This window comes from Wyeomyia smithii, chromosome 3 (genome assembly GCF_029784165.1).
Source record: "Wyeomyia smithii strain HCP4-BCI-WySm-NY-G18 chromosome 3, ASM2978416v1, whole genome shotgun sequence".
Classification (NCBI taxonomy): Eukaryota; Metazoa; Arthropoda; class Insecta; order Diptera; family Culicidae; genus Wyeomyia; species Wyeomyia smithii.
The window spans coordinates 50,802,949-50,826,611 of NC_073696.1; the positions used below are offsets into that span (position 1 = coordinate 50,802,949).

General features: G+C 37.8%; 1 protein-coding gene across 4 annotated transcripts in view; it reads right to left on the bottom strand.

Moving 5' to 3' along the window:
• The window catches only part of LOC129727576 (solute carrier family 66 member 2), a 79,463-nt gene that overhangs the window by 19,731 nt on the left and 36,069 nt on the right, over window positions 1–23,663 (bottom strand). For 3 of the 4 annotated variants that reach the window (XM_055685542.1, XM_055685539.1, XM_055685538.1), the window contains exons 3-4: window positions 12,080–12,216; window positions 10,884–11,168 (exon numbers count right to left, since the gene is read on the bottom strand). In XM_055685542.1, the coding sequence (XP_055541517.1) occupies window positions 10,884–11,168; window positions 12,080–12,216 (422 nt within the window). The remainder of the gene's footprint in view (window positions 1–10,883; window positions 11,169–12,079; window positions 12,217–23,663) is intronic. The other variant, XM_055685543.1, reaches the window with a different exon arrangement.

The window sequence follows — 23,663 nt, forward strand, 5'->3', positions numbered from 1 at the left end:
TTTCGTCCCCCAGTGTTTACATGAAATGAAAATATGTTATACTGTCTGAACAGAGTTGCCGAAGTTGCGAATATTGTTCTGGATGGGCACGAGTTTTGTATATTCAAACAGGTGCAAATGATTTTCCATGAACCAATGAGTATGTGTTTTGGATAGCTTGCAAGAAAGCGAATGTTTTTATTTTTCTCTAACGCAGTTTACAGATCGTTATGTCATTTAAAGACGCATTTCAAGTCTTTGAAATCATCAACGTTTGCATACTCTATGACGGGGAAAATGCTGCTTGGCAGCTCTTGTCATATTCTTCCTCTACTCCGTATGCATACAACGAGCGAACTAATACACGCTCACCGGATGAATTGGAGATTGAAGAAACTTGTAACATGTAACATATGTGACGGTGTGTGATTTTTTTTTTACTTGAGGTGGAAAGGGAGCAGTTTTTGACAGAAAAAATCTTGCATGTGGTTGAAACAACCATTATTAGATAGTCGTACTCCCGTAACACGTGCTAAATATATGAGAGTATGTGTTGTTACATGACTGGAGAAGAATTTTATTGCCTTTTAAGTAATAGGTTTGTTACCTAAAAGGCAATTTTGCGCTATTGCTTCTAAGGTAATAAGGAAAAATTTTGCGTGTACGGGGCCGGTTGAACGTACATGTTTTTATAGTGAGGCAAAATTACTATATTACGTTTCAATCTACCCTGACAACAAATCTTGCTTTTCCTTTGAAGAATTAGAGACTCGCTTCATTCAAGATTGCATTTTGTTCATATTTCAGTCGACATGTCAATCGATAAGGAACTGATTAAGAGTCTCATACATCGCTTGGCTTAGGAATATGAATTTTGGATTGGAGTGTTAATTTTAAAATATGCTTAAACTTTATCAGCTTACAAAAACCATAGCTTGTGAAGAGTAAATGTAGGTTGCTCAAAATATTCTTAGCAATTTCAGAAAAAAAGTTCAAAGGTTCAATTCACTAAAACTACCACTTCTTATCCCGCACAGAAAGATTTTTTGAACAATTAAAATTTATTATTTTATGTTCTCAGCAAAAGGTGTTGTAGCTCTGTTAATCAAATTACAATAAAAAGGGGCGCTAAATACGTTAATTATAAGAAATTTTGAATAAACTCCATTTAGGTGAAAGTTAGTGAAAGTACACCTTCAAAAAAGTAAACGTGTTTTTTTCAAGCTTTCAATTGAAAAAAGTGGAACTTTAGCGTCTCTTACTGTACATGAATTTAACTATGAAAATTTGTAAGAGAGTGATAAGAATATGTCAGAAGGAATACACTGGAATAAATTAGGCGCATAATGACATTGAAGTTTGAACCTGTGCGGGAAATTAAAAAACAAAATGACAAGACTGAAATGATTAGAATCAGCTAGTTTTTGAAGTTTGACTACCGATACAACACTTTTAACTTGTATTTTATATAAAATAAGAAAAGTTTTTAAAATTGGAAATAACCTATCTATATTTGAAAAATTAAAATTACATGAATTTTTTTTGAGATTTGGGGAAAATACATAAAATACTTGGAATGAAAGAGCGCTCATAGATTCAAAATTTGCGATTTTTTTAGTGTGTTGAGGTACTTGAGTTATTGCTAAAATAGCTCTCATAGTCGTACAGTTCAACTCTATTTTGGAAACGGTAGTCTTTCTAGGCTTATTTTGGTGAATGTCATCATCGTCATCAACTTTGTTTATTGTTTATTGTTCATTGTTAAAGTCATCTGACACATTGGTGGTTTTTATGATGAAATGTCTTGAGGCTAATACAAATATTAACAAACACAGAACTTCACATAACGCTTAGGGTTGTCGTCGACGGGGGAGTCGCCTGAACATTGTTTTTGACATGTTGAAATCAAATAGTGCTGCTACATCGTTGAAGCTGGCTGACATTGCGACGTAGCAGAGAAAGAAAGTTCCTTTGTCTTAATGGCTTTTTCTGAGCATACACATTTAGCTACTGCAAAATTCTCGAGGCATCAGTTTCACCAACAAAATTTTGAAAATAAAAACAGTCTGTGCTTCAAAGCGTCTTTGCAGCGATCAGGATACGCCGGTAACTGTTGCGGATCTTGCCACGGAAGAAAGCGTAAGACATAGTGCACAAATTTATGGATTCTATTCTTGCAATCCAGTTTGTGTTCTAAGGACACCACACTACAGAATTAGTTTTAAGAACAGATCGTACCAGAGAGTAATACAACACAGTGGGTCACAAAACTTCGACGCCATCTTGAAGATGAATCCAAGTTGCCGATTGGCTTTCAATATAATTTCATTATAATGTGGTTTAAACGACAGCGCTGCATCCAGTGTGACGCCCAAATTTCGAACCTGATTAACTCTAGTCAAAATTTGACCAAACATTCTATAGCTGTACAGTATCGGATCTTTTTTTCTATTGAATGAGATCACACAACATTTCTGGATACTAACTATCAGTAAGTTGTTAAAACACCAGTCGTGGAAAATGTCGACTCGATGCTGGAGCTCTTCACAGTCTGCGATATTCCGTATAATCTCTAACAGCCTATCATCGTACGCGAAAACAACATGCGGCAATCTCCTGGTAAAATCTTGAGAAGCAAAAGAAAAATAAATTGAAAATTAATAATTTTCACTTAATTCGAACATGTCCCAAACTAGTGACTTTCAACCGAATATATTCGTGAACCGGTTATCCGAAGCTCGGATCACGGATGGATGAACGAATACTATTCGGATGACCGGATATCCGGTTACGGATAATCGAATAGTCGGATATTCGGATATCCGGATATATACTCTCCGGATATGCGCAATTTTTTTTCTGTCTTTTGAAGCCCGTTTAAATAAAACGTAACGCGCAAAATGGCTTCTTTAACAATATTCCATCCCCTCGTAAGTAATTATTCACCTAATTCTCATTAACCTATGTTCGGATACAAAATCCGGATATTCGGATATCCGACTATCCGAAAATCCGGATATTCTGTCGGATAACATCCGGATATCCGATTGATCCGGATTTTGGATATTTATCGGATATCCGAGGTCGAATATCCGGATATTTTAATCCGGATGGTCCCAGCACTATCCCAAACATGCTGGAAGTGACATAAATGGTAACAAATATGCCAGAAGGGATGATAAAGGTAGAATTTCGAAGTTAAATTTAAAACCAAATATCAAAAAAGTAAAATTCGGGATAATCGAGTCTAAAATTTCGAATAATCGAATCCCGGATAATCGAGTTTCCGGATAATCGAGTCCCCAGATAATGGAGTTTCAGAATAATCGAGTCCGACCTGTAGTACTAACGATGCGTCATTTATATACGACGCAAAAAGCAGTGGTCCCAAATCAATGCCTTGCGGAACACCCGATTAAATCGTGAAAAATGCAGATTGCTGTTATCCAATCCTAACGTACAACGTTCTATTTACTAAAAAGGACCTTAATCATTGTACGATAGCAGAAGCTGCTCCTAGCATTCCCATCTTAGCAAGCAGGATTTTATGGTCGACGCGATCAAATGCTGCTTTCGTAGCGGTAAATTGAACAGATTGGTAGCAGTAGAGCGTTTTAGATCGAAACCGCGTTAATCTATCGAGATGTATAGTCAATCCTGTTTTTGTGCGAGGGATAGGGACCGCACAAAATAAATTTCATAAAAAAAATCTTCTGAATCTTCACGTGTAGCTACAAAACAATGTTACTACAACATTATTAAAAAAAACTTTTTCTATGCGGTGTAGTTATAGGGACCGCATAAAAAAAATCTCAATTAAAAAAACTTGATAGTTGATGATTCTGATTTAAAATACCTATGAGAACAATTTCAAAACATCTGATTAATAAACGTAACTTTTTTAAACATATTAATCTTTCTAACCGCTATCCTTCGTAGGCTAGCAATACGTGACTTTCCCATCGTAAAACTGGCTCGAATAGTAATTTTTTAACGCAACACTTATGTAATGCGTTGAAATTCATTCCAAGGATCGAAAAAACTAAATGGCTGGAAATTTTGTCGGATGTGGTCCTTTTTCGTATGCCGTACAATAAAATTCGCACAAAAAAAAATCTTTCCAAAATAATGTCGCACAAAAACAGGTTTGCCTGTCCTACTTACAGCTGGTGAAGAAGTATCATGAATGATTATCTCAGATACTTTCGAACAAGCGCAAAGAGATGTTATGCCTCTGTTATTTAAAACATCGCGTTTGTTACCTTTTTGTGCAAAGGAAACATTACCGACAATTTCCAACTGGTAGGGAAAGTTAAACAACAGTCTTAGCGGGCGTATAAATTCAGCTTTACATTTTTAGCAAGGAATACCATCGGGCTAAGGAGCAAACGAAGAACACATTCTATTAATTACAGTTTCCACTTGCCGTTTGGTTATAATAAATGAGCTGAAGTCAATGACGTCATTGGGGATACTATTTGAAACTAAGACTATCTCTGCAGTTGTGGCAGTGAACTACGGAAAATCTGTGTTGAGCAAATAATTCGCAGTTCACCATGAGGAGAAATAGGCGAAGCGTCACACATGCTTTGAGAGAGCAGCGAATCGTGTGTATCTAAGAAGCTTGCAGAAAAATACCGCGGTGGAATTCAGGATATCTCTCCAGAGAGATGATAAACTGGTGTGATCTTTCTCACACGAAAGGACATAACGCTCAATAACTACACAACTCTGCAGTGCTTTTACTGTGCGTCTCTTAACCATAAATCTAATAAGGGGAGCATCTAGGTAGGAAAATCGATTGCGTTGTCTGCTTGAGATACAAGTGATCACCGCAGTGTAGGTCTATGTATTTTCATTAGAGTGATTCACCACTCTTGTTTCGCTCAGCTGTGGTGTAAGCAGCAAGTGTATTATTTTGCTGCGAGCGACAGAAACAGAGCACAAACCAGAATGAAGAAGTTTGGTGCAAAAAAGTGCTATACGCAGCGCTCATGGTGGGTAAGAAGTGAGTGGTGAAAATTCATTATGCTTTTTTCATTACAGAGGAGAACAATCCTGATCGCAGTAACAAATTCTTATTGAGCTTGTATGAAAATTATATAATTTATATAAACACAAAGAATAATATTACTAAGAAGCAATAAAGAATTTTGGTAGGTTGACACACACCATTGAAAACTTTTAATACCTAATCAGGGCGCTTTAGGAAATTTTCAAGCCACTGCTATAAGTAGAAATTGAATTATAATCGAGCATATCAGATGCAAAAAATTCGGAAATTTTGCATCAGTCTGAAATAAAAAACGTAAAGTCGAAACTAAATGGAAAATTGAAAAAAAAGGTCGATTTTTTTGTTATTTTGTTATAATCTAAATAACTCCTATATAAATACACTTCTTTACTTCGGTTATTTGTTTTCTGCAGCAGCTGCGATGTTGACATTACCGTTGCGAGTGATAAAACAATGAATTTCACTTTCAAAGAGAGATAGAGAAGGTTTTATTTGGGTCACCTTCTACCTACACAATCATGTGGGCTCATTCGGAAAGGGGTAACACTACTTTTGGTAAAATGTCCAGGACCTTAAGATGCTAGAATGCGTTTTGGAGGTATTTCAGAAACTAAATTAGAAAATTTTCATAATTCAGGGAAGCACGACTCATCATAATTTATAATTCAACTCAGCACATTTGTCATTCCCGTGCGATGATCCAATTGCTGTGTGAAAATATCATGTTTTGAACTAAATAAGGGGCCATCCACATACCACGTGGACAAATTTTTAACGTTTTTGACCTCCCCCTCCCCTTCCGTGGACATCTGTCCATATAAATTCTAAAAAAATGTATCGACCGTGGACATTAGCCCCCCCCCCCAAAGCTGTCCACGTGGTATGTGGATGGCCCCTAATCATTATTTACGGAAAATGTTTCTTTTTAATAAATATAAATCGGCGGTTGACGCGCATCGATGGTTGAAAAACGTTTACGGAAATGATGCTTCGAGTGAAGCAAAATGCCGTGATTGGTTTTGTCGCTTTACAGCCTGTACTACGCAGGAACAGCTTGCTCCGGTATTAGGAGTTACACACCAAGCTATTTTCGAGCGATTGCATGCTTTGAGAACGACTCGAAAACAAGGACCTAAGTTCATTATAATAAGAAGCCATGGGACGTTGAGCGATGTTTTTTCGCCTGTGAACAAGGCACACATCGTTAAGCCAACTGTCAACGTCAAAACGACCGAGCTGTATTATTTTGCATTGCCGAAACTCGTTACATTGATTTCTATCTTACTTTTCTATTGTAAGTCGAGTCGAGTTTTATTTGTAACTCTTTAGAACAAACCACAGAGGAAACTATTAAAAACACTCCTAAAATCCGGAATATTTCCGGTGTCCATTGGTCACGTCAAGTTCTCAAGAAATACTCTGAAGTCAGAATAGTTTTCCAGTAAAATGAAACCGGTTTCATCAAATTGATTCATTTTTCGTTAAGTTCTGGCTATTTAAAATTGACGAAGTTTTGCCTGTCTTAACACGCAAAAGTTCAAGCTCACATCAACCGATGTGTCCTCTCAAAACGCACATTAAATGCTCTGGCTTTGGACAACCAATGTTTCAAAAGGATAACGCAACAGTTCGGTTGCACAATGAATACATTGACAGAGATCGAAATCATAATATGTATAATACATAGAAAATCGTGGTGTTTAGGTAGACTTCGGTTTTGGGCAAACGAACAGTTTTAAGCCGCTTAAAAAATCGCTGATTGTTTGCGCAAGTCGGTGCGTATCGAAAGCTCGTGCATCCCTAATCACCGTCAGCAAAGGAAACACCCAATAGTGAGCCTTGTTGCAACAGAATTCACTGACGCTGGTGCCAGTAACGTGGAACCGAATGCATATGAATAAAACCAGAGTCGTCGTTAAATGCTAAATGTTTTGAACAAACCCAATGTCTTTTTAATTGTTTGCTGATTCGATGATGAGTTTTTTGAATGACTGGATCATGATAGAGAATCGATCAGTTCATATTTGCATTAACCTAGTCCGTACCAAGATCATCAGTATTGATTACTGCTTGCACTGCTTTAACGATAACAGCATTCTTAAAAATATTACAAATACCAGTACAAATCGTCATGACAATACTAGCACCGCCTAATACTTCAAAAGTGTTATGATTTTGTGTCGTCCAATACATTAAACTTTCACTAGATCACCAAATGCGTTATGAACAACGCACATCCGTTGTACTGGTTCCAAAACAGTACAAAAAAATGTTCTAAATTGACACAATATTGATGTGGTTCCGCACAGTCCAACTTTGCCTGAAGCTTTCTGATGCTATAAAGCTTTAAAGCGATGGAACCCAATTCATTTGGCGAATCCCACCACTTAGATATCTTCAGCAATCTTCAGCAAAGTTGCTCATGGGATCAAGAGCTTTTAGTTGGTGCAAATTTCGATTCGAAACTCAGCCATTTTTCTCTTGAATTGAACTACTCAAAAAGTTGTCATCTTCAGCAAACTCGTTTAAAAGGACAAAGGCTTCTTGTTAGTGTACAGTTTGGTATTGTTAATTCTTCTCGTGAATTCAACCGCTTAGAAAGCCGCAGTCTTCAGGAAACTTGTTGAGAAGGTTGAGGGCGTTTGGTTGGCTATAATCTTAGTTCGGAAAGCTACCACAACGTGATGCTTGTGAACAACAAGTTTTGAGTATTGTCTACCTACTTCGAAAGTTGCGGCCCATAGCAAAGTTGTCCGTCAGATTTTGGCGCTTTTGGGTTATATGTTTAGTTCTGAGAGCTATGAACTAAATTTATCTTGAAATTCCTACTACTTAGTAAGTTGCAGTATTCAACAAACCAGCAATTGGGGTTTTTAAAAAAAATCAAGGCGTTTTATAAAGGTTTTTGTCTCTGAAGATACAAACAAATTCTTACAATACTTTGAAAAACTTAAATTTCTTAGCATGGAAACAGTTGCGGTGGAAATACGATACATATTCTTAAAGAAAAATTTTCACTGCCACTAGCCGAGAACCGCAACTTTCCAGGACGAATCGCGGAGTAGGTTAAGGTGAAAATTCGATGAATTGCGTGCACACTAGCACTACATAGCGGTAGCATTTCGCACTGAACTGTAACCAAAACTGTACCTAAACTGCAACCAAAACCTCAAACTTTCCTGGAGGTTGATACATAACAGAATACTGCATTCATCTGTTCGTCAATCAAAAGCCCTTAGTCTTTCGAACAAGTTTGCTGAAGACCGCTAGTTTCTAGAAAAGCTGAATCACGAGCTAAGTTGAGGTCAAAATACGAAGAATTGCGTGCACGCTAGCTCTACATGCGATTTCGTACTACACTACTCATCATAATGGTGCTTTTTACTTTCTGAACAAGTTGGCTGAAGACAGTAGCCCTCTAGATCATTTGAAATACGAGATATCTGCCAATTTCAGATGATGCTAAACTTGTTTGGGGGGCGCAATATTCAAATTGGGTGTTGCAATACCCAGTGGAGCAATACCAAACTTATGGTGAGCAGTGTATATTAGAGGTAAAAGCATGAAAAGAAGAGCCGAGTTTTCTTATCCGTTGTTTACGTTTCAAACGAGTAGAGGATGAAGGGTACAAAGCACGAAGAATAACGTTAGTCAAATCACTATTAAAAGTTGAATTCGAAAACTTCAATGTTTTGCTTCGATACTGACACTTTGATTACTTCGCGTATGTAGAAAAATACCGAGAAAATAATCTGTATATCCGAAAGCCTAAGATATCTGTTAAAATGTGAGCAACTAGTGAATAAATCATTATTTAACATCATAAAATTAAACAGGTTTATGCACGAGACTACAAAACTGAAATTATCTGTGTACCGATAGAAACCGCCTTCTTTTGAAGCCATGATTGTTGTATGAGAGTTCGACTGTTGGGAATTGTACGATGGTTGGCTATATTTTCAGCTAAGCAGTTTTGAATAAGTAGAACGATCTGGTTTTTTACTGGCCGACGTTTCGTCACTGATCAGTGACATCTTCTGGGGAAGCTGTTGGTATTTATTAGCGATTAGTGTATGTTTTAATTCTTAAAGTTATTAACAGTTGGTAAGAGTTTAGCTAGTTGTCTGTGGTTGAGTTGTCTGTGACTTACATAATTCTTGTTCGTTCCTTGTCTGGATGCTTTGTAGAGCTTATCGTCAACATTAATTGGGGCGATTCGGGGTACATTCTACAATATTGGTGTTCATAAAAGTCTGTGGTAAAATAAACATTTTAAACAAACTTACAAATCTCTTTGCTGTGGACCTATTGCGATGGCGGATGGTAACATTATGGGGAGTAGTTGGGATTCGGGGGGGTAGGACATCTGTGTTACTTGTGGTGAGATTCGAAAGACAAGGACAGAGAAGGAACAAATTGGCTGGTGCTTTGGTATTAGGTATGAGAGCCGACAGAACAGCTGCGTAAGCTGTGTTGAGTCCATCGAGATCGACTCGCTTGTTGACAGTATTAGGCGTGTTGTGTATATGACACATTTCTAAGAATGGTAGGATGTGGGTGCGGTTGCTATGGTCGATAATAGTGGTTCGTCTGAAGTCAAAACTGTGTTCGTGTTGTATACAGTGGTTAATGAGTGCCGTTTTCTCTTTTAACTCGTCCAGCTAAACTCTAACCAATTGTTAACATCTTCAAGAATTAAAACATACACTAATCGCTATCAAATACCAACAAGTTCCCCTGAAGATGTCACTGATCAGTGACGAAACGTTGGACAGTAACAAACCAGATCGTCCTACTTATTCAAGACTGCTCAGCCGAAATTACAACCAACCATCGTACAATTCCTAACAGTCGTACTCTCATACTGTAATTATCGGTATGTATTTTGAAATTCGCATATTTTAATTTCGTATTAGCGAACTCAACTAGAATTTTAAGGGCTTCAAAATAATGATGGTTTCTAATTCCATGAACTTCAAAGAAGATTTTTTATTTCGTAATTCGATAAGTTTTATTTTGATTCTATGAAAGTAAACCATTTATGTATGTTATCTGAAAAAGTTAAATTTTTACCGAGCAAATCTCAATATTGGCAGTAATAGCAGTGATCAGCAGATCAGCAATGTTAAATTTTTGACGTAAATGCATTAATCAAAATAGAGTAATTGAGATATATAGATTTTGTTCCGATGTTTTAGTTGATGAATGATTTCATTAAACTATTCATACATTTCCTTATAAAATTATAAGTAAAATGAATTTGTTAGAATTTGACTTATAATCAGTATTACTTTGTTTATGCTCCGCTAAATATTGCCTGAATGATTTTCAATATGATACGTTTGTGTTGCCGGTGTGAAAAGAAAAACCCTCATATGAAAGAATGGCCTAGAAACATAAAGGGAACTTGTCAGCCGCGCACACAACAATGAACGGTTAGTACTTGAGCGATGATGATACTACTGATAACCCGCGACACGAAAGCACTAAAGGGAAAGCAATGAAGATCGCACGGCACGGTATCATGGTATCGCGGCATGTGCACACAACTCTCTGCTGTCAGCTTTGCGCACGAAACAGAACACGATTGAGCTTTTTCCAGGAGGAAAAATCGCAGCACAAGCACAATCGACTGGACACTAGAGCAACAAAACACAGCACAATAAACAAAGGACTCTCGAGTGTTTCTATGCACTGCCGCAACTGCCGCTGACTGTGAAGATGGGTTTATATGAATTACGCCTGACAGGTCGGGTAGGTGAGTGAGCTAATGAAGGCTAAATTAGATGAGTGCAGAGAACACTCATTACAGAATGTTGGCTGTGTGGTTGTGGGGGTTGGTGGGGTTTTGGTGGGGGGTTACAAAGTGTTGCTCGATTGTGAAACGTACCGACAATGTAGTGCCGGGACCGTGACTTCTTCAGTCCCGTACCACCCGTCGCTGCCAGTCCGGATCCAATACCGATAGTGGTGCTATTGGCCAATTTACCTACTGCTTCGGAAGGCGGCGCACCCTGGCAGCCGCCGGTGGGCCCAGCAGCGGCGGAGTTCGATGAGTTTCCTACGGTTGCCGTGGCCGCTGCTGCTCGATTGCTAATTACACCGTCGCTCTTGGCGGCGTGCTCATCGATGACTCTATTAATAGACTCTCGGGCCTCCAGCAGCGTTTCATCGCCTACGAGATAACAGGGAAATCAGGGCTGGTTTTTTTTTCAAGAGTGTGTTTTGGTTTTCTTGCTGATCAATCATTACTTTTTCTGCTGTAGTAAGTTTTGTATGGGATCAAGCACTCGAGATTAAGTTTCACGGAAACTTACCAAGTAGCTTTCTAGATAGTACTTGAAATATTTCTTTATGTCAGGCTTGAGCTATTTTTACCCCAAGTGGAAATTTTTATTTAACGTTATTCTTACAATCAGTGAGGGAAAAAAATTCACTATATTACTTATACAGTAGGTAAAAGGATAAATATTTTTTTATCTTCAAAAGGACTCTAATGCAGCCAATAATTTCTGGTTTAGACTTAATCGAGTTCTGGATAATACTGTTTTTTTTTTGCAATATGTCCGAAACTGGACAAAAGGAAGCTAAAATCATCTTCAGAATCAGTGGACCGAAATTATATAAAACAAATCCAAATGTATTCCAGAGTCATTATAAAGTAGGAAATGTGGCAAAGGGCCAAGATGAAAAAAATGGTGGATAGAATTCTCTAATAGAAAGAGAGAAATAGTTCACGCTATGAAGAGACATAAAGAATGCACTTCATAAAATTAAATAATTAATTTATTTGAACAAGTCGCAAGCTACAAATGAATCGTGCACTTGGAGAACGAATGCAACTCTACTTCTGATCCGTGAGGAAGTAGTCCAGAGCGAAAACCAAAGTTTTTCTAACTAACAAACTAATGGTGACAGAAACACAATTTAGATAACGACCAAGCTGCGAGCCAAGGTTACCCCCCGTCTTAGCTGTCGCTATTTTGTGGAGAAAAGATTTCGTGTTTTTTTTTCGTTTCGAAATAACCTTGGCCTTTCGCGCGTATTCAACCGAAAAGAACAGCTGGCAAAAAAAAAAAATCTTACCTGAAAAGACTCGTTCCCTGGTTCGCATGATGGCATTGTTGCGCCGTACCGTCACACACAGGTGAATCATTATGAACATGGTTATGTTCATTACGACACTCTGCACCAGCAGCGGAATTTCGAATCGGCTGGAAAACCTGAAAAACGGCGAGAAAAACAGGGAGAGAAAGGAAAAGGAAATTAGTTTAACTGATGTGAAAATATGGGAAAATGATAATGACCATTAGGGTAAATGTGGTCGCCTATACACAACATGCATGCCAGAAAGGCACACCATAAGGCTTCTAATAGGATGTTTTTCCTTTTATTCCCACCCCCGCTAGACATTCTGTGGCGACATATTGCTCGCTCCGGAGCCATTCCAATCTATGTCGAAAAAAAAGAACACAATTGGCGGTCACTGAAGGATGAAAATAGAACCAAGTGCGGTATTTATTTGTCACAATTGACGGAAAACCTCCTTTTGTACTGAGTGGCAACGCACTTGCAGTCACACGAATTTGTTTCCTCTGTTTTAATGTAACATAGGTACTTGTTTGTTGTTATTCATAACCGAAGACGCGCCGCCAGGTCACGTTTTTAGCTTTTTTTTTTTTTTTATTCTCGCTTATTTTCCGTCGGTCTATTTCCGCCACTGTTGTGGCCAATTACCGACGCCCAGGGAGGCGACTCCACACCCAGGTCCCTAACTCACGACCCGTTTTATTAACGGACCGGCGCCAACGGCTTTACTTCCTCATGCGATGGAAGGCGTGATCCCAGAGATTTTTCGACTCAGAAAATCTCCCGGTGTCGGCTAGGATTGAATCTAGACCAGTTGGGTTGGTTGTGAGTGGATCACGCCACCTCACAACCATCGACACCTATGTCGGCGGTGGGATTCGAACCCAGGCGTCGAGCGTGGTTGGCGGAGACGTTACCAACCACACTAGGCCCCCGCTCTTTTTCACGTTTTTAGCTCTGATCGGTGTTGTTGGAGACGCTGCTGTGCGCCAATTTTGACGGGTAATGATCACTTAACTGTAGGAATTTTTACGCTCATTTTACCGTTATGAAGACTAACACACAGTGACATGACACGACAATTGTTTATTTTGGCGGTAGGATTTAGTGTATGTATAACCAGAGTGTACTGCAATGATTTGTGCCAGTAAAGTGGGTTGAGGAGGCAAATTAAATTAGACTATGCTTCGTGTTGGAGTGCACACAAAGAGTTTAAAAATAAACTATTTATATAGTCACATTCCAGGGTTTGTGGTGGCTAAGATCTGTTCTATTTTGTGGAAATTGTATTTCAATGTCAATTTGTTTTCATTGAGGGTTGCTATGAAACTATTATATTGGCAACTCTTGGGAATTTCCATTTTTGAAGCTCAATTACATTTTCTAAACGATAACCAATCAGTTTACCAAAAGCCAATATTTTATCCTTCTTTAATCAAGCAGCGGCTGACTCTGAGTTGAGCAAATAAATGATTTTGATCTACTATTCCCAGAAAAATTATGAAGGAAAAGTAAAGCGAACTCTTTTATTCAAAAGATTTATTGAATCGAGACCTAATGAACCAAAAGCACGAACGATTTCAATGCAACCTTTAATCGATGGTGACATAAGGTGGTTTGAAATGAGTGTTGTTGTTTGTTGTTTGATGTTTGACGAATAAAATTTTGCACTTTAAGAAAATTCTCCTTGAAACAGCATGAAAGATACATTGAGTTGATTAGCAATTGGTTTCATTATCTTTTAAAGAACTACCATTTTTTATGTTTTAAGATGAATAAAGTTTATGATAAAATTTTTACTTGAAATCAAGTACCATTTGCATTGCATTTGGAAGATTCAGTGTAGAAAACTGAAATGGTAAGTAGACTAGAATTAAATCAGTTTTCAATTGAAAAATAAATTCTCGGTAAAAATACTGAAAATTTAAAATATTGCATTTTGGCCTTTAGTCTAGCCACTATTACATTCAAATAAAGTTCTAACATTTTAGTAGATTTTCCACGTTATTATTTTTTCAATTCAATTTGATCTTGTTTACGCAGTACTATACAAATTTGTATGGAAAACAGAAGAAATCGAATTTTACTCAATTTAGTTGGATTTTAACTAAACTTCACATTAGTTTACTGTTGAAAAATATGGCAATCACCATGTCACAAGGTTATGACAGCATATAAAGAAATTTTCCTCAATAATTAGTAATACTTTCATTAGGTATAACTTTGTCGGTAAATTTGTTATTCGTCTGAAGAGATGTCTAAGAAATTGGTATTAACCAGGCTTCATCCATTGTTTTGATTTTTGCTCACATTTTCTCCTCTCTCTGTCAAACGCCGGAAAGAACTAGAATTTCTCTAAACCTAAAGAGAATAATTGCCCACATTTAGTCTAAGAATATTTCAGTCCCACAGTTCAGTTTCTGATCTGCGCTGCAAACTTCACTGTCAGGAATGAATTTTCAGTTGAAATCGAAATCTTTAAATTTCAATTTTCAACGAACGAGCTGAGAATGAAACAGACTTTCAGCTCCATTCAATTGACAGTGATTGTTGGCTAGCAGCATTTCTGTGATTTCGCACACGCTGTGTTGCTTTAGCGATGTTTATGCGGTTGAGAATGTTATAAAGTTCATCGACTTCATGCAATGAATTGGCTCAAATCAAATAATTTAGATTTTACATTTGCCATCTCATTCCTTTCAATGACCGGAATTTCATTGAAAATTGACACCGCTGGCATTGAAGGTCATTTCAACTTGAGACAGTGAAAATGCGGTTTTTGTCAGTTTCGTTTGGAGTGTCGAAAACTTGCAGCCCTGCTGACATAATAATCGCAGTTCAAGAGGCAGAAATTTCCATCAGCTTCTAAGTTATTAAGTAGGGAGTTGGCACGTAGGTTTACATTCGAGCCATATCTTGAAAGACTTTGAATTTTGTATTATAGAAAGATTCAGAACTACCACCCTACGCTTTTTCGACAGCAGATTATATGATGCACGTTGAATGTAAACTCACAGTTCATGAAGAAAATGGTTTTCTCTCTCATGTCAAAATGAGCGAAACAAAGCCTGGCATAATCGTATGTATCGAACGAAACCATGCCAAATCATCTGAAAATTAACAAAAATTTAATCAACCATTTTTTATTTGAATGAAGCTTTGCACTCGTATTTGGCTTAGGCGGCATCCATAAATGATGGGATATTATTCCAGTATGGGCATCACTGCGACCAGAAACATTGATCTCTTGTAATATCGCCCGGCTGTTTTCTGTGTTCCGCGCTTCTATTGTTAGCAATATTACTATTAAGAGTAAGTGACATTGACATTCGTGCTTCTGTGTATTCTTTTTCACCCTTCCTTTTCACGCTTAATACTCCAAGCCTCGCTACCGCTGGTCAATATTATCGCCAATTAAAATTTTCTGGAGAGGTTCCAACTCTATGTCCATCTGAACAGCTCTATTGTAAGAGGAACTTATTTGTCGGGGTATTTGTCGAGGTTTTGTAGATTTCAACCTGAAGGAAGGGTTAGTGGGGAGCCTGAGAGTAAACTTATACTTAAGTCCGTTGACATTGAATGACCAGGATTCTACTGAGATTCGAACCCACGCACAGTGGTTCGAATTGTATGGCAAGGGGGGTCATAAATCATTTTTGTACAATATTGTTCTTAAAAACTACTGAAATCGGCAGAATCAGGTGTGTTTTGACTATAACAAACTTTTTTGGAACTGTCATCATCCAACTTGTTTCAATTTTCTGGTATTCCTGTTATCATGCATACATAATAGGGTGCCAATAGAATATAGGAAAAAGTTTGACCATTGAATTTTAAAATGCGGCAGCTCTCAAAAGTTGTGCCTTCTCGAAAAAAGCCCCTATGCAAAATTGAAGCTCGATTGGGTTTCGTTAAGTGAAACCTCAAAGCGATCAGAGTTTGACTTTTCTATCATTGGAAAAACCTCGAGCAAATTTGATATTATCTCAGAAACTTCTCGTATTTCAACACCAAATATCAGAATACGAATATAGACAAATGTTTGAAAACAAATTTGTAAATTTGATCTGATTGTTCCACAACCCTTCTAAGGAACTATGCAGAAAACCTAGAATTCAAGCGAAAAAATAACCATTTTTAGCCGCTTGTCATCGATTCGGATGCAAATATATGCAAATGGAATCTTTACCAAATCTGTCCTGAGTCCTAAGTCTTTCGTTTGGTGGTAATTTAGTGATAGTATCTCGCGTGGAACAAATTTAAAAGTTTACATGAATTTTAGTATGTGTGGTGCTCTTTGACTTTATTACTACGTTTCCTACGACTAATTTTGAGAACAGTTTAGCACATACCTATCTAAACATCACCTCTATAGCAAAACATACCTGTTTTCTGAAGGTTCATGATAAAAATATTATTCCGTTTATTTTCATCGTGAACCTTCAGAAAACAGGTATGTTTCAGGTATGTACAAACACCTTCACTTATCTCGTACTCAAAAGTAAACTGTTCATAAAATGGGCCTTTTGGGCTTTTCTGCGTTCTCAGGTTCATAACCGATCCATTAAATCGATAATAAGCAGAAAACAAAAAAAAACTCTATTTTTGGCCTATTGGCGAACCACTGTGCCTTGCCTATCCGCCTGTCAGAGCGAGCTCTGTAGTCTTGCGGCCACGAAAGAGGGGAGTACCCTCGGGCATAGGCTCCAACTCAGGAGGGGGGGGGGGGGTAAGGAACATTTGGCCTCAAAATACAAACTACAAACAGATAATAAACAAATCGCAAAGAATCAACGAATTTGGAATGGGTAAAATCATTATTTAAAACAAAACGGGCGGGACGAAGTTTGCCGGGCCAGCTAGTAAGCTTTATAGCAATAAGAATTTTACCGAGGGGAAGGGTTTACAGTGTTATGTAGTTTTTAAGAGGGGTTGGGTGGTGGCGCTACTTTAAGTTACTGAGTTTTTTGTATATAGATGGACGAATTTTCCAAACTCAAGAGTAATTTCTGAAAAGGGCGTATGAATTTTGACATAGACTTTATGCAAGGCATTGCAGTTCAGAAACCTACGGTTGTACAGAAAAACTGTCTGAGAGTGAACTGTAAATAACTGTACTAATCATGCCTTGTAGAAAAATATACAGCTTTGATATTATAGCAAAACTTTTGGTAAAAGTTTCAGGATGGAGAAATTACAGTATAATTTTATTGAAAGTCTAGTTTAGGAAAAAAAATTCAATCTCAGCATTTTATTTCCAAATATCGCACTCGAATAGTTTAGTACAATTAAAATCGAAATGCCTAAATTAATTACCTTTCTGAATGCATCCGTTGTCGAGTTATTTGTATTAGAAAATTTGAAAATTGAATTGATTCCCTTTGAAATTTATTATTTGTCGGAACTTGACATTATTCCAAAACAAATAGTAGAGCAAATTTTTACTTAGAAGTTGAGTTGCAAGGAAATTTTTCAAATTAAACAGAATAAGAATGGTTTAGCTGTTTGTGGCTATTGTGTCTGTGAATTACATATATTTTGTTTGTTCTGTGGCAGATTTCGGCCAAATATTTACTGTCGTAGTTATCAGTTGGGAGAAAGTTTCGTATCAAGTGGAAAGCTTAAAAACTAGTTTGTTCACGATAAATGTTTCTCCTGAATGTTGGAGTATACAAAATATAACATGTTGTTAGGATTTCCTTAAACTGGGAAAGTGGAATTGGATATCAAGCAAAGCCTTGGTGCTACATTCCGTTTCGGAACTCGACTTTCTGTTTTATTTTTACACAGACTTCGTAGCCTACTGTTTAGTGTACAGGACAATTGCGAGGCTAACGCTATGACCCTACTGATGTTAACAGTCTTTCTCGAGACCTGCCTTGTTAGGCCAGCGTCGTACCTCGACCGTCTGGAAAATATTTGGGAATTGGGTATTTTGTCTTGAAAATTTGAGTAGAAGCAGTTTGGAGTGTATTGCTTATGCTGTATTTTTATCGCTATCAGTTTTTCGAAAATTAGAAACAAGCCATTACCCGTAAAGGAACGTCGCGAATCGATTTTGCGGAATCACCTGGTAAATCGTCGACACTCTCATCGAGATATTGCAAAGCAACTTGTAATCGTGCAGTCGACGAGTGAGTCGTGAGATTAAGCGTTACTACGAAGCTCTGAGCATCGAACGGAAGGAGAAATGCGGTCAATTTCGGAATAATGCTTAATCACAACGACTCAACGTTGACTGCACGATTCCGAGTTGTTTTCTATCAGTGATCATGATTATAAGCGTGTTGTGAGAACATTTACGCGAAATCCCAACACTTCAATCAGGAACGTGGCCAAAAAGTTGAATCTGTTCAAGTCTTTAGTTCAGAGAGCCAAGGACCTAAAGGCACTGCACACGTACAAAGTGCAGAAGGCTCCAGATCGTGACGAACGGTAAAGTACGGTGGAAAAGTTACGGGTCCGGAAACTGTACTGATGAGACTTACGTCAAGGCGGTCTTCCGGCAGTTTCCGGAACTACTGTTCTTCACTGCCTTGCACAAATTTGATGTTCTGGAGGAAGTAAGGAGGCAGAAATTTTCAAAGCTTGCCAAGACATATCTGATTTGGGTAAGCGATCTGCTCATGCGGCTAAAGAAGTGCGCAGTTCGTAACAACCGGGACTGTAAACGGAAAGATCAACTGCAAGAAGTGTCTACAGGAGCGTCTAATTCCTCTGCTGAAGCAACATGAGGGTTCTAAAATCTTCTGTCAGGATCTAGCTAGTAAAATACTGGACTGTTACTAGGCAGGCACTACGAAAGCATCCCAAGGAGGTCAAATCTGGGAAGGCCATAAAGAAAAAGTGGGTTCGTACAGAAAAAGATGCAGCCAAATGTTGTACAAAACCTAATTTGTGGAGGTAAGCGTAAGGTGCGAACGTATTGTACGAAATTTTAAAAAGGATCGGTCAACTAGGTAATTTTCAACAGTGTTTTTCTCCGTGATACACTTTGATGTGGGTCACACTTTATATAAAATGCGTGGAATTTTCCTAACCTTTCCATTGACCATCAAAAACAACAAATGAAGTACGTGTAAGTACGATTCCTGATAATGTGCCTGATAGCCCTAGGTGTGTTTTCGTTTTGAATGTTTTCGTAAATTTACGTTTTTTATAGAAAGAGATGATTGACCGAGTTCATCTTTGCATCTCCACGAATGCCACGTGAAAGGTATTTGTGCTGATCATATTTTTTGACGTGGGACTACGTTTTAGCTTTCTACACTGGGGTTCAATCAGTAACGTGGAATCATATTTCAAACGATAACAACAGCATAACCACATACCGGATAACAATAACCAATATGCTATTGAACAGATAAAATGTTGGTTATTGTTATTGAATTGCCGCTGGTTGCAGCGTACCGTTGCAGCGGTACACGATTTCCATTTGCGTGCAATCCGGGAAAAGCTGCAATGCTGGTGCTTATGGTGAATAAGAGTTTATTTCAATATTATGGTTACCATAAAAATCATAAGTTGCTCAACCACAATTAAACAGTTTTGCAACGGTTGGGGAACATCTATGAATGACGAAGCATTTGAGGAGGGGATGGGGGGGGGGTTGCGGTTTTCCAGTTTTGTGATGAAATATGACGAGGGGGAGGATGGGGTTCAAGCCAAGCTACGTAGCAATTATGAAACTAAGAAAAAAATGGATTGATCGGATTCACCGATGATGGTGTGGTTCAAGTGATGCAAGTGTTAAACATCTTCACTTATCTCGTGCTCAAAAGTTAACTGTTCATAAAATAGACCAACAAAAACAGCTTTTCTTCATTCTCAGGTTCATTACAGATCCATTGAAACGTTAACAATCAGAAAACAAAAAATATTTTTTTCTATTTTTGGCCCATGGCGAACCACTGTGCGTTGGTAGCATGCAGACAGTGTTCGCTCAACTGGTCGAAAATACAATTTTAACCTATAACATAACACATAGCAATTCGGCTCAAAGTACATCGAAAAAGCGTGAAATCAATATAATTATTCAAGAGATAAAATTTGACACCAATAAATTTTGACCGCAAATTTCGAATTTCCGATCATTGTGCATCAATCAGGTCTCGTTTGTTGCCAACACGATGTAAACTCAATTTTTTATACGTTAATACTATATAGGGAATAAAATGTCTTTGCTTCTCGCGAAGCTAAGAGAATGCTGTAACTTAAAAAAAGGTGGAGTCACTTACAGCATGAGAATGAAGTAAACAACGTGAAACGAGGTGATAATGTGCTTTTTTACGTACAATTTTAATGCAGAATAAAATTTCACTTTGTCTCGTAAAACCGTCAATCAAGACGTTGGTGTTCAAAATCTGTTCAGTGGTAGCAAGATTATGAGCATATGAAAAATAAAATTTTTGGGACATGTTAAAGCTATCTCGGATAGAAAATTTTCTCAGCTTTCAAATTAAATCAATATAATTGCTGTAAGTGGTGAAATCCACTGTATGAAAGAGTACCCAAGAAACCTAAAAGTCGAATAACTCCGAGGGGGTTTTTTCATCAAATGTGGTTCCTAATCAGCCCCTTAAATACTCCCAACAAGAAAACAATTACCCTGTATAGTAATTTTTAATCGCAATTTATTCATGAAATAACATGACGTAATTAACAAATCCAACACTACGATGTTTAAGCTATTTGGGTTTAATTTGGAATCAATTTATGCTTTGTCCTTTTCTTCTGTTTAAAAGCATCCTCCTTCTCATGTTTGGTTTCAAATGCTTTTTGAAAGTAATCACCTTTTTAGGGTGATTACTTCGTTTAGAAAAAGTGATTGGGTTCGAGGAAAATTTATAAATCTTTTCCTTCATCGAAGGCAGGAGATGAGTTTTTAAATTTGTTTTATCCTTAACGTGTCGCTTAAAGTTAAGCGATATTTTACAAAAATCGAAAATTGGGGGGGGAGGGGGGGGGGGAGGCGGGCAGTTTAGCGTTACGTAGTTTTAAGGGGGGGGGGGGGGCTCATACTAAACGTTACTTATTCTTACATAGAGGTGGGGGGCAGTCTGAAATCTAGATTTCTTGCGTTACGCAATTTGTTTATGACGCATAATAATGGTTTCACTCAGTTTGCTTCATCCAGTTTGAGATAAATTTGGTGGTTTGATCAATGCCCACGGTTGTCCACGAGAGGGGATTGAAGGAGAGGCAACCAGTCTAAAACGATAATCTTTATGTCCACATAAAATTTAGAAGGTGCCGTGCCGAATTGAAATCCCTGTTATATGAATTTCAAAATATCTCGAAACAATCCACCGCCATAGAACACTCATCCATTCAAGGTTTCAACGCGTAAGGTCAATCCTCAAACATGCACACAACCTGCATTGGTCTGTCGCATACAATTTTGAATCTTCGAAATATTTAGTCTTGGAAAATACGCAGGTCGCAATTTTTCAATGAGCAGGTTTATTGCTTTGTTTAACCATCAACATCCAGTGCTTCAAGCGCTTTGAGTACTCTCAACGCTTCATCACCTTAACTAACCATCGATCTTCTTTCGATCTTTTTGATGCGCGACATACAAAATACTGTAAGAAAATGTAACTTTATTTTCCATTCACAATATTTATTTAACACGACACAATACAATTTAATGTTTTACGCAGCCGAAAAGAGGTTACTTATCTCACTCAGAAGAATCCACTGACCTCTTTCTCCAATATTCCGGGTAGCAGCAGAACTTAACCGTAGGACTTTAACCAATATTCTCCGCAGGAAAATTTTTTTTTACTCAAACCTTACGCAGAGCAAAAACTGCCATTACCACTAGTAGGCCGTGTTGCCTTTTCTCCATTTATCAATTCAAATAATAGTGCTGTTTAGTGACTGCAACAATGCATGCATTCAAAAACGTCATTTGGTGCGTACTAATTTACACTATATTATTATGTTCTCAATTCAGTGATTGTTGGATGCTGCGAAACTAAACCAAAATTTCGATTTTCAACTCAACTTTTCATCATTTTTCTATTGAAAAATATTGAAACTTTTTCAACTAGTTTACTTCAAATTAGAGGCAACCTTCATCTTTTAATAATGGACATTGATATTTTTATCATCAATGAAAAAAAGGAAAAAAAAAATTGAGGATGGCATATCTTCGCTTCACTTTCCAAAGCATGCCACCCTATCAAAATAAGACGTAGTTTTACGTCAAAAATTCATGTTTGGGTCTCTGTGCTAATGTTTTCTTCCTTCCTCTATATGTGCTCATTTTTGTCAAATTAAGAAATAAATTTTGTACAACTCGATTTCAACTACTAAAATTTATACACCAAAAAATAATCAAAACCAGAAAGGCTCATGTTTATTTATTCATCTATTTCCCGTGGAATCACAAAAACAATAATAAAGAATTCTCTTTTTTTTCTGCTAACTTTCATCAAGAATCCCAGTATTTTAAGTACCTAATAACATTCATTTATACCAAACATTTTGATTTGCTGAAGGTTTCTAATTTTTTGATTGATATTTTTGCAAGCATGAAATGGCTTGAAACATCCACTTGAAGCGGCATGAAATCTAGTGGAGATAAAGCAAGACAATAAACAACCTGTTGACTGCCATCTTTTTGTCGTAAAATAAAATAAAAGATATCACCAGATAAATATATGTACTTCGCATGCAGCCACCTATCGTACAAACCAGGAGATATAACAAAGCTACTTACAAATGACAGACAAAAATGTACCATCCGTTATATTTATGATACCGTCAGGTAATAGTTTCGAGTGAATTATTGTTGTTTACTAGCAGCATCTTGAATAATTGTGCTTACTGTGAGTGTGACCCATTCCGGCAAACTGCCAGCACTCGAATGGATAATGCGCAGCGCATCTTCCCCGTTCCGAGCGCTAACGAGTTGGACTGAATCTGACAGCTTTATGTTCTAATTACAAACAACGAGCACGGCTCTAGTCAGTGATTGACTTCCATTGCCGTAATTATTGTCAACCGTTGCGATGGCTGACTGCCATCGGTAAATCAAATGCATCCAGTGTGGAAAAACACAGAGGATTGAGCCGGCCACTGCCAAAATAGGAGATGTAACAGGTGGGAGCTGTACGCCTTCTCGAGCACTCGAAATCAAAACAATAAAGCTGAAGGACAGAAAATCTCAAATTTTATTTGACGCTATCCGACGTTTACCTGATTGGCCTAAATTCAACTTTATTGTTCAGCTTAGACAACGAATAAAAAACCGGTGTTCTAGTTGGCGTTATTATATATTTCCATTTCTGTTCTCAGACACGAGCGGTGGAGGAAATTTATGCTCATTTGAATATAAGTGCCGTGTGTTTGACCATACCCACGCTATAAAGATTGAGCAGTCGTCGGAACTGCACCACATTATGTATGCACTATAGATGGGATATGTCCTAGATGTTTTTAGTATAATAGGAACACTGTCCATGTTCGTTTCGAACCAGACCGGAAAACAATAGAGCACGAGGGGGGTGGGTTGGGCTTGGTGGGTTGCGACCAGTGCAGAGCCCCGGGGGAATGACTGCCGGTCGCGTTTTGT